This window comes from Penaeus chinensis, chromosome 3, assembly GCF_019202785.1.
Source record: "Penaeus chinensis breed Huanghai No. 1 chromosome 3, ASM1920278v2, whole genome shotgun sequence".
Lineage (NCBI taxonomy): Eukaryota > Metazoa > Arthropoda > Malacostraca > Decapoda > Penaeidae > Penaeus > Penaeus chinensis.
Window position 1 is genome coordinate 11,071,597 of NC_061821.1, and position 12,500 is coordinate 11,084,096.

At 42.6% G+C, this 12,500-nt stretch overlaps 1 protein-coding gene across 1 annotated transcript in view; it reads left to right on the top strand.

The window, feature by feature from the left end:
• LOC125045547 (putative iroquois-class homeodomain protein irx-1) overlaps positions 1–10,870 on the top strand; it is a 113,669-nt gene extending 102,799 nt beyond the window's left edge. The window contains exon 7 of the mRNA XM_047642872.1: positions 9,184–10,870. Coding sequence (XP_047498828.1) covers positions 9,184–9,818 — 635 coding nt within the window. The 3' untranslated portion in view covers positions 9,819–10,870. The remainder of the gene's footprint in view (positions 1–9,183) is intronic.
• Positions 10,871–12,500: the final 1,630 nt, after the last annotated feature.

The following is a 12,500-nucleotide window of genomic DNA, read 5'->3' on the forward strand; positions in this document are numbered from 1 at the left end:
TTATTGCGTATTTGCTTATATTTGCATTTTAGTATAGCGATGCTTTACATGTTCTATTTTGCTGGTGAGCAGTTATTTTGACATTAATCAAAGTAAATGATCGTTTAAAACCAGAAATATTCTCTACTAAACATTCCCTCATTTTTGTTGGATAATCTCAGTGATGAAGCAGGGGTCTTGAATATAATTTCCTGGCTGGGTCATTAAAACACGCCACTCTCTCTAAATTATCGATCAGCTGACCCATACGTAAATTATAGGTTACAACGGACGCCATTTGCGGTGACTGAATCGAGTATCATATCTGACGGCCACTGTCTCTCTCGTGTATCCTTCTCGCCATCACTCTTTCTGTTTGTACCTCTCTCTCTCTCTCTCTCTCTCTCTCTCTCTCTCTCTCTCTCTCTCTCTCTCTCTCTCTCTCTCTCTCTCTCTCTCTCTCTCTCTCTCTCTCTCTCCCTAGCCCTCGCTCTCGCTAATTTTGATCTCTTCTCCCCTATCTACCCATTTCTCCAAAACATCTAAAGCCAGAACCGCAAAAAACGACACTAACTCAAACGAAGACATGCTTACATTCAGCGTAAAAGTATTCACCTTCCCACGCCCCACTTAACATAGTAAGGCTGGCCATATATTCTTATAATCACACGCAGAAAAAAAATGGAAGAAAACTTGACCAGGCAGTCCCAGTAGGATCAGCGTAAGGTAGCTATAATTAAACGAGCGATAATGAGATACCGTTGTGATTAGGGAAATGTAGAAAGCATGTTAGTCGTTGGATGTGATAAGGGCGACACCGCTGGGCCACTAAGGGTATTGGCTAGGCGACGGGGACGCACCGCCATCGCCACAACTGACAACAAAGTGGACATACCTCGCGTGGCCACGTGGGTCGCCTTAGAAACACTTTTTTTTCTATCTCTTCTCTTCTTGCGTCGCTGTGAGTATTCCTGCGTATGAGTCGGGATGAATGAACAATTAGCTGACTTATGTTTTGTCTTTGGTGTATCATCTGTCAGCAGTATTTATTGGAGAGATATGAACGGATTTATGCATAAACCGTGTTATAAACAGTGAATATATAGCCGCAAATGTGTTCAGTTACAATGATACTCTCGTAAAGTGAGAAGACACGTTTTAGTAACACTAGTTAATTATTTGACAGGCCACTTTACGCTGTTGTTCCTCCTTTTTTTCGTCACAAAATGAGATAGCAGTAGCTGGACCACCTTGTACGAATTACTTGCAAACGGACTTATGTTAATCAGCGTCGCGTATTTCATGCCCAAGTAGTAATTACTCATCATAATCTAGGTGATAAATATTAATTTGGTAACAATAAATCCCGAGCAGTATTTATGCAGACTAGTATCGTGGCAAGCATAATGGATAATAAAAGAGTGGTGTTGTTTTTGCATAGCCATCATTGTGATTTATGGTTCAAGGGAGGGGGTGGGGAAGGAGGTGGGGGCTGGGAAGCGCTAGTGGGAGGGGGAAGGGTTGGATATTTCGTAGCAGGGTATCTATTCATATATATATATGTATATATATATATATATATATATATATATATATGCACACACACACACACACGCACACACACACACACACACACACACACACACACACACACACACACACACACACACACACACACACACACATATACACACACCCGTGTGTATATGTATATGTATATATATATATATTTTTTTTTTTTTATGAATGAATACCTTGCTACGTGTACGTGTGTGCACGCGCGCGCGTGTGTATACGCACATTTCACAATATTCCTCTGTAGTGGTGAGTTTCTCACAACTATACAACTAAAGTGGCTCAAGAGTGGCTTATGCTAGTAATGACACGGATAAAGATAGGGTGATAACAATGATAATAATAATAATAACAATTGTAATAATAATAACGCTAATAGCAATAATGATTATAATAATTACAATGCTAATCATAATCATACGAATAAGAGTAATAAAACCAATAACAATATTCATAATATTAACTTCATATGATAGTCCCAGTGTTGGTAACAGTACGAATACCACCAGTAATAATAATAGTGACAGCGAGAAAAAGACCTAATCATATTAATCGACAGAAAGAATCTCTCTCTCTCTCTCTCTCTCTCTCTCTCTCTCTCTCTCTCTCTCTCTCTCTCTTTCTCTCTCTCTCTCTTTCTCTCTCTCTCTCTCTCTCTCTCTCTGTCTTTCTCTCTCTCTCTCTCTCTCTCTCTCTCTCTCTCTCTCTCTCTCTCTCTCTCTCTCTCCTTCTCTCCATCATTCCACCTCTCCCTTCCTCCCTCCCTCCCTGTTTTCATTCTCCTTTTCCTCTCTCTCACATTGTCTTCATAAATGTTTTCTGTTGCTGTGAGACCAGTGCAATTCCCGTAAAACAGACAATAAAGATCCATATCATTCTCATAGATTAAATGGAACCAAAATGTAAAAACAGACCACACGAAGAATAGACAAATAACAGGTAATAAAAATCTTAATTATTCGCTTCCTTTCTTTGTGTTAATTTGGGACAAATGTTTGAGACCCTTTTGGCTTTCTGTTCGGTGTTTGCTTCATGTGTACTGTTTTTGTGTTTTTTATTGTTGTTGTTTTTGCTATTGATACTTACATATCGACATCAGTGTTGCTGTTAGTGAATTATTTCGTCATTATTGTTAAATGAGCCATTTCATTGTTACTATATATTGACCGATTTCATTATTGCATTTTACACATTGCACTTTGAATGCCATTAGCATCATCTTATCTTTATTATTGTTTTAATCATTATCATTATCATAATTATTACCATTGCTCTCGTCATCAGCAGCAGTGTTGTTATCATTAACAATAATTATCATTGCAATGACCCTTTTCATTATCATCATTATCTTATCAACATCATCCCCATCCCAGTTACAATTATCACTACCGTTAGCATCATCTTTATCATCACCATTTTATATTATTATTAGGAGCGTAATTGCTGTTACTGATATCTTTGTTTTATTATTGCGGTCACCATCATCATTATTTTTATAATTACTATTATCATTATGACTATCATCATTATTATCCAATCAACATCAACGTCAACATCACCACTAACATCATCATCATCATTATTATCAAGAACAAAATTATCAATCATTATAAAAGTTATCATAGTCTATGTATCGTCCTTACTATATATATTTTTTTTTCATCGGTAACGCCCTCAGCGGGGGACCAAAAAGGTCTTCAAGCGCCAGAGTTCGAATCCTGCTTATGGTCCGAAGGTTAGGAAAGGTATGCCCTCGGGGTAATGGTCTCCACCTTCGAAATATGCTGGAGGGAGGGAGGGAGGGAGTTCGCGGCGGAAAATCGAATCTTATTCGTTCTCAATTATCGTTCTTATCTTGCGTATTTCAATTGTAATTGATAGTTTTACGACGTTTTTCCAAGGTCTTCAAAGCCGATGTTGAAACATCCTTGTGTGATATAGACAGTATATGATGCAAAAGCTTAAAAAAAAAAAAAAAAAAAAAAAAATACACACACGCGTGCAGACAAGTACACATGCACGTGCGCAAACACACGCTGAAACGCACACAAACACTCCTTGAGCAAACACTGTGCCTCTGAAATATTCTTTGCATATCTTATCCCAAGCTTTATTATCGGATAGCAGTCATCTCATATTTTACCTTTTTATTATCCGCAAACCTCACAAAAGAGAGCGGAGATGAAATTATGAATCTTTCCCCAACCAGGAAATAGAGAGAGAGAGACAGGCAGAGGGAGGGGAAGAGGGAGAGGGACGGAGAGAGAGAGAAAGAGAGAGAGAGAGAGAGAGAGAGAGAGAGAGAGAGAGAGAGAGAGAGAGAGAGAGAGAGAGAGAGAGAGAGAGAGAGAGAGAGGGGGGGGGGGTATGGAAGGAAGGAAGGAAGGAAGGAAGTAAGGAAGGAAGGAAGCAAGGAGGGAGGGAGGGAGGTAGGGCAGGAGGGAAGGAGGGAGGGAGAGACAGACGGATGGACGGACGGACGGACGGACGGACGGACGGGGGAGGAGGGAGGGAGGGAGGGAGGGAGGGAGGGAGGGAGGGAGAGAGAGAGAGAGAGAGAGAGAGAGAGAGAGAGAGAGAGAGAGAGAGAGAGAGAGAGAGAGAGAGGTTGGTAGGGAGGCGGAGAGGGAGGGAGGAAGGGAGGAAAGGAGGAGAGAGAGGGAAGGAGGAGAGAGGGATAAAGAGAGAGAGAGAGAGAGAGAGAGAGAGAGAGAGAGAGAGAGAGAGAGAGAGAGAGAGAGAGAGAGAGAGAGAGAGAGAGAGAGAGAGAGGGGGGGGGGGGGTAGAAAGGAGAAAGTGAGAAAGAAGAGGAGAGGGAAAATAAACAGAAGTGCAGACGTGGCCCCATAGCAGATACCAACGTGACATACAACAGTACCTCTGCCATTGCAAATTTTACGACGCGATTGAAGCCAGCTCAATATTTTCGGTCGAAGTTAAAAGAACGTTCGTGGATAATTCAACTCTTTTAGTATGTATGGTCATGAAGTCTATATGTGGAGTGGGGTGAAGGTGCCGGATGGCGAAAGGGGAAATAAACAAAGTAAAAAGAATGCATGCGGGGAAACTTTTTGTGATGTGTTTATGTGTGTTTGTGAGTGAGTGAGTGAGTGAGAGAGAGAGAGAGAGAGAGAGAGAGAGAGAGAGAGAGAGAGAGAGAGAGAGAGAGAGAGAGAGAGAGAGAGAGTGTGTGTGTATGTACGTGCGCGCGCGCGCGCGTGTGTGTGTGTGTGTGTGTGTGTGTGTGTGTGTGTGTGTGTGTTTGCCCTTGCGTGCGTTCGCGTTTATGTTAACAGAGGATTAGTCATTCTCTCACATAGGATATGACATCAACGTCGATACCAACATCTTCACTATTAGTCCATTTCATACAAGTGTTCGATAGGATAACCTTACTCACTCACAGAAAGTTTGTCTTAACCCTTCAGCTATTTTAACACAGTCCGCGTGTATAGGTATATATGACAGTGATTCATCAATTTCTGGTAAAAACTAGTGCAATTTACTCAGACAATGATATTTACGAAAAAGTACCTTAACTCATACGCTTTGTTGTGTAAGAGTGAGTGCAGCCTACTTTTTCGGTATCCGTCGATTTTCGGATTTAATAACTTGCTTTAGCATCTTAGTTTAAAACACGTCTTGCGATAAGGACTGACGTCAGACCTCTTCAGTGGTGAGTCTTTATCATATACGTCGTTTCTGGCTCGGGTAGTCGCGGCGATATCCATCAGGTGCTCTCAACAAGACCTGTCCCTCATCCTAACACTTGCATTCTGCCCTCGACGCACCGTCCACCTTTTGCCTCGTAGTTGTATTTGCCTAATACGTGAAGCACGAGTCGATGCACTCGCCCGTACTCTTACTGCTACATCTGCCATTTGCATGAAGGTTCACAAGGTTTGCGAGTGATAAATCACGGCACTAAACAGAATGAAAAGACATGGTCGCAGCCAGCACACATGCATTCGAACGTTGGCTGGGCCCGTTTTCCCGCCACTCCCCCGAGAGAACAAAGACCAGCCGCCATTACATCATCTGCGGCTGTCATCTTGCTCCTCCTTCTTCATTTTCTACCTGCCCACGATAGGTAGACTCCGCCCTATGTTCACATATCGTTAGTCAAGACGACCAGCAGGGTTTTTGTGGCAACCATGTTCATGTGGTGTACGGTTGGAAAAGTTTCTAACAGAGCTGCGTTGTGGGTCTTGTCAGAGGAGGTCGCTGTTCGGGCTGAGGGTGGCCGGCGACAAGGACCTCCGAGAGAGGATGTGGGTTAAATATTCAGATTTTATAGGATATTTATGCACCGTTAGTTTTAATTTACCGGAAGGCTGTGTATAAAATATTTATATATGATGATTTACTGCCATGTGATGTATAAGAAGGAAAGTTGACTTTTCGGCAGGGTTGTTGATTTAGGAGATCTGCTTCAGAGTATCTGTCTCTTGCCCTTTGCTTCGTAGCACCAGCGTATTATTCTTATTTTTAGGCGATAAGCGCCAGGTTATGTTGATCACAGAACTAAATATTGAGTTATGGAGTGCAAGATTTCTGGTTTATCCTTAAATATTCTTAAGGTTCGAAGTCTGTACTGTCTTGCTACGTATGGACAAGATAATCACCTTGATATTACGGAGATAAGACATACAAACATCAGTTAAGCTATCCCTTAATTGATGTATATCTTAATTATGATAATAATTTAATAAGACTAGATTAGCTGTGCCGTGTTAAGTTGAGAATTGACGAACTTTTCGTGATGATAAATTAACACAAGAAGTAATGATCATAAGATCGGTGGTGTAATCAGAAAGCAATAACTGTAATATGTTAATACAGAGTCAGTAACGTTTATAACAGACTAATGCGCCCATACCTGTGACTGTGGCAACTGGTGAAAATTATTAAATGATAATAGCAAAGCAGCCTGTTAAAGAGATAATAACAAAGAAAAAATAATTGCGGATTATATTTTTCGGCCAAAAAAGCACTGGAAATAGTTTGGTGACTTTGACGATGGAAGGTATGTCATTGATGAAAGTGCATTGTTCGCGAAAAAATGCAATTCCAGAAACATAATAAGGACGAAGGAATAGCTCATCAAAGTAATGGCAAAGTACCTTAGCAGCGTTAGTTTGCCTTCAGGGCTAGAGAAATCGAAAGATTTATGTCAAATTATCCGAAACATAAACAAAGAAAAGAGAGAAAGAAAAATCCTGAACCTCGAATAGAACCGACCTCGAACACAATCTGTCTTGCATTGAATTATTGGGAGTCACACATCATGCACATACACTAAATTATGCCGCTCGTGTTCGTATGAAAGCCGTCGACTCCTCCTGCTTGCGGTGTCTAGTTAACCCACCTTCACCCCCCCCCCCCCCTGTCCACGCCCCTAATGTCTCTGAACGGGAGGTCATGACGTGACGAATCAAATCTGTCATGGTCAAATTCACTCATGAATGTTTGAACGCTTATATGTGAGTGTGTGTATTTACATGCATGAATGAATGAGTGGGCTGCAGAGTGTATATTTTTTTCATCCGTTTATATTTGGATGCGTTTATGTGGGTATATATTTGCTTTCCTTGCTATTTTTTTATTATTAGCGCGCGCACGCGCGTCTGTATGTGGATGGATGTGTGTATATGTGGGTGGGGTGTGGATGGGTAGATGGATGTGTGCGTGTATGCATTCATGAATGCGATATGCCTACTTAGCCTGTACATCCAGCATTCATCCAATAAGATTAAATACAACTACTGTTTTACAAACAGGCAGAGAGAGAGAGAGAGAGAAAGAGAGAGAGAGAGAGAGAGAGAGAGAGAGAGAGAGAGAGAGAGAGAGAGAGAGAGAGAGAGAGAGAGAGAGAGAGAGAGAGAGAAAGAGGGAGAAAGCAGATGTTCATAGCCGTCGCCAGCGCCGGCCGTCCTCTCCCTTAAGGGAAGTGAAAGTAGCGTGAGATCGTGTCTCCCCTCGCTGGAAATCTCCTAAAAAACTCTAGCGTAAAGATTGCTGGCCGGTGATTACGGTCCCAGATAGATTTATTGACACTGGGCACGCACTGGACATGTGTACACTTGTACGAGGAGACATGTACGTGTGGTAGCCTCGTGTCAGGCGGATACAGGTGCTCAAAATATATGTGAGGGTTATCGGGGAAAATTAGTATCCTCACGATGGGACGATTTAATTGATCTAGTTCACTATACCTCCGGTGTAATTATGGCGCATCGAAATAATTATCTTTAGAAATTCATATCCAATATACTTCCGAAACGAATTTCATCTTCATAATTGCTGAAGGAGTCTATCATCTAGGTTCTCGTCATTACCAGCCCTGTTGCCACATCAATTACCGTAAAACCCGAATACAGCGTCTATCTTTCCCACTTTCAAAAAAAAAACTTGTTTTACTCTGTGGCACTGAATTTCCATTATCATTATAGTAACCAACACTATAGCATTATAGTAGTTATGACGTGTTGCAATATTTTTATTCGTATTCATAGTGGAAGCATTGCAACCTTCGTCACGGTCACCATCAGATATTTTATGGTACATAAGATACATGTTCAAGGTATGATAACAAGACGTCATTGACTCGTTCCCTGTATCATCTCGTCTTGAATGTATATGCTATTTTATTAATTTTATCATCACTTCTTACAATGTTATTGTACCAGCAAATGACATTTTTACTATAGTTGTATGATAACACTTAGAAGAACAACTAAATAAACGATGATAGTATATATCAGTTATTCGAATCACGTCTCCCTACTTCATCAGTTCAACCACAATCACCGCATAAATCATCACACCTTCCTCCAACTCACCATCCTCAATCACCATCGCTCAAACCAACAACCCAACAACCTCAGTCCTCACCATCATCGCGAGTTTTGGCCCCAAGACCATTATCACTCTCAGCTCTGCCACCATCCAACACTGCCAGCATCATCACTCACCATCACTACCACCAGCAACATTGCCAACGCCGACAGCAGTGTGGCCATCCTTGTCACCCACCATAGCCCAGACGTGTGAAAAATGATCTCCTGGTCCACACCTGAGCGAGTGTTGTGATGGCCAGCTACATAATGGTGGCTATTGTGATGTAGATGACGTGTAGGGTCAGAATATGCTGAATTCTGATGGACGGAGGGAAAAGGGCAGATGAGAAGAAGGAGGAGGAGGAGGAGGAGGAGGAGAAAGCTGAGGGAGAGAGGGAAGGTATGGACATATATAGGGTGACTGAAGATCCGCTGGCATGCACGATGATGGTCTGGGAAGTCCATTGAGCATTAGCGGGACGGCGAGAGGGGGGTGGTCAGAGGGGGCTTGGGGAGCGTTGAAGGGAAGGGAGGAAGGGTGAAGGAAAGACGAAGGGTGAGAGGTTAGCGACGGATGGGTGCGATACTGGGGTCAGTGACGGGAATCAGCTGAGGTTGCTTAAAGGAGCTCGAAGAAAATTTCAATTGAAAAAGCAAAAATTTCGCCGTGAAAGATGTACATGAAATGGGGGGAAATTTCTTTAGAATTCTTTAAACCGTATGTAAGTAGATATCTTAGTTATAAGTATAATGAACATTTTTGCTCATACTTATTGACTTTGTGTTTCAGATGTTGACGTGGGCAGCGATGTTCGTGTTGGCGAGGACGGAGGGAGCGAGGGCTCTCCTATGAGGCCGCCTTCGCCCTCCAGCACCACTGGCGGAGGAGAAGCGCCCCCGCACGCTGCCCCGCCCCCAGCCTCACCCGTGAAGCCACGCATCTGGTCTCTGGCGGACATGGCCTCCTCCTCCTCGTCCTCCCCGACGTCCCCGTCGTCCACCCTGGCGGGCGCGGTGGGGAAGATGAGCGTCCACCGGCCGTTACATCTTGAGGCGTCGCCTTACGCCCGCCCGATCCCCATGGCACCAAGGTTGCCCTCGCCTCAGGAAGCTCTCTTGCAAGTCTACGCCAAATCCCTGGGCCTGGCGTCGCATCACGCCCATTCCTTCCCGTCCCTACCACCCGGCTTGAACGGGCTTGGGTCACACCTCTCCCCGCCGGGCTTAGAGGCGCCTCTGCCTGCCACTCTGGGAGCTCCCCCATACAGCACAGCCAACCTACAGCCGCCCACCATCAGCAAACCCGTTGCTACTCGCCCATTGCCGGCCGTGTCACCCTCCAGCCTCCCAGCTCTCCACCACACCCTCCCCGGTGGCGCCAAGATCACCCCCGCACCGCCCCCAGCACATCGGCCTGAGGGTTAACCCGTCGCCCCTGTGGAAGGACCTGACCGGGCCTCCAGTCGGCCGGCTTTGTTGACTATTTAATGTTATAAGTGAAGTGTACCCCCGATGCTTGGTGAAGCTTTAACAGTGTGAAAGCAAAAACACGTAGAGACAGTCGCACGTGGTAAAATTTAGGCGGTGACCAACACGCGGTCGTGCGCTCCAGCACTACATGTATTCAGCTACATCATGTCGCCGAATAGCGGGTTCAGGTGTCTGGGCAACACCCAGTGGCGGTTAATTTACAGTGATATTGACACTGCGCATATGCATATACTCAGAAGCAGGTAAGAATTAGCATATCATCTCATAGTGGAAAGTGTGGACCTTGTGATGACAGTGGTGTGGTGAGTGACGCTGCCAGAACTTCGCAAGCAAAACACAAACTCTCATTGCTGGGAAGGAGGCGTTGCGACCCCCACGCTCACACGAAACCGCGAGGCAGACCAAGGGCAGAGAGAACCTCCAGGTAGAACTTTCTTCCCGTGAGCGCAGTGCGAGGCGGCGGTGGCCCAGGGAACGGTCTGAAAGGGGTAAGAGCACCTCTACCACAGAAGGCAACGGCAGAGGAATCGAAAGAAAGAATGCAAACTGCACCTTCCCTCCGCCCTTTCTTTGTTGCCATCCCTGCAAAGGAAACTGCAACAAGGGGTTTTCTGAGAGTTCAACGGGGGGCGTAGTACCATTGACGGCCAGCATTATGTAACGGTACTTTTTCGTTCTTTTTATCCGTCTTTACTTTCCTCTGTTGTTCAGTGTGTTAGGAAGAAGTGTTTCATGGAACAATCCAGCGAATTACTACCAGTGATCATAGCGATGAACAAACAATTAGGTGATTGTGTTAGAGTACGTTATTTTTTTTTTTTTCATATGAAAAGAAACTACATGGAGGTTAACGAACAAATGACCATCATCTGTAAATCCTTCATGAGTGCAGTTATGTAAAATTGTCTCAGTTATAGTAAGAAAAAGAATGTTTCAAGATAGTTCATAACAGAATAAGAGAGAGAGCGAGAGATTGAATTTATGTATCCGTGTGTGTGTGTGTGTGTGTGTGTGTGTGTGTGTGTGTGTGTGTGTGTGTGTGTGTGTGTGTGTGTGTGTGTGTGTGTGTGTGTGTGCGCGTGTGTGTGTGCGCGCTCGCGCTTATGTAAACACACACACACACACACACACACACCACACACACACACACACACACATATATATATATATGTATATTGTATATATACTTATATATATTTTTGAATGTGTGTGTGTGTGTGTGCGTGTGTAAGCATATATATGTATGTATGTATGTATGTATGTATGTATGTATGTATGTATGTATGTATGCATGTATGTATGTATGTATGTATGTATGTATGTATGTATGTATGTATGTATGTATGCATGTATGTATGTATGTATGTATGTATGTATGTATGTATGTATGTATTCATGTTTGTATGTATGTATGTATGTATGTATGTATGTATGTATGTATGTATGTATGTATGTATGTATGTATGTATGTATGTATGTATGTATGTATGTGTATGTATGTATCTACAAATTTCATTCCTCGTGCATCGTTACATACCACACAAACCTATATCCCTGCACAAAGGATATTTTTTCTACCGTTCGCACAAAACAGTGCCATCCTTCTACCAAATGTTTTTTGTTTTTCTTTTCTATAGCTTATCAGGTCATTCATACGAGACTGGAATACGAATCTCTGATAATAGGAAAATGTTATGTTAGTTAAGAAAAAAATACATTTAATTCATCTTACCGGTAATAATTGTAAGTACTTAATAATTTTCCTGAATGGGAAGTATTAGCATTATTTTCCTTGGGAGAGAAGACGGGATGCAGCCGCGGTTTACGGAAGAAGGCCTGAGATGTGAAGCCAAGGAGATAATGTAAGGGAAAATACGTGAACTACGGATGGATCACAGAGGGAGTGTTATGGAGTGCAGACTTGCTACAAAGGACGGCAACAGCAAGAGAGGTTTACTGTACATACTCATAGCGCGTAGGTTATTTACTCATGGAAGTTGGTCAGGATCATGAGGTAACCAGGCAGTTGGCAGCTCATGGCCATTGTAACGAGGCAATTACCTGGTTTACTCATAGTCAATCTGATCGGTGAAATTTTTCGGATAAATGCTACTGTGTGATACACTTTACTGTAACTTGGATGTCAACTTGTTGGTCTAATCCTGTTTATTAGTTCTATCCATCAATAGCAGTTATACAAGGCAAATCTGCTGATTCCGATCCGTTTTGAACTGTCAGTGGTACATTAATTAATGAAAGGTGTAATAGTGATACAGTTAATGATTACTGTTATAATCGCAACGATAACGATATTAATAATCATTATCATAATACTAATCTCAATAACAATAGTGAAATAATCATCATTGATCATTAAAATAAATATAGGTATTTACTATTGTAATTGGCAACATCAGTTCACAATATCGTTCTTTTCGTATTATCTTTAACATTAAATGTGGTTATCATAATTATGTTTAAACAACTTGGGTAATCATTGTTGCCATACTGACATTTTTAGTAAAGAAAAATGCATTGCTCAAATATCGACAGAGTATAGATATGTATGAGTGGTAGACTAAAATCACACTGAGGCATCAGTTAATTTTTCCAAGT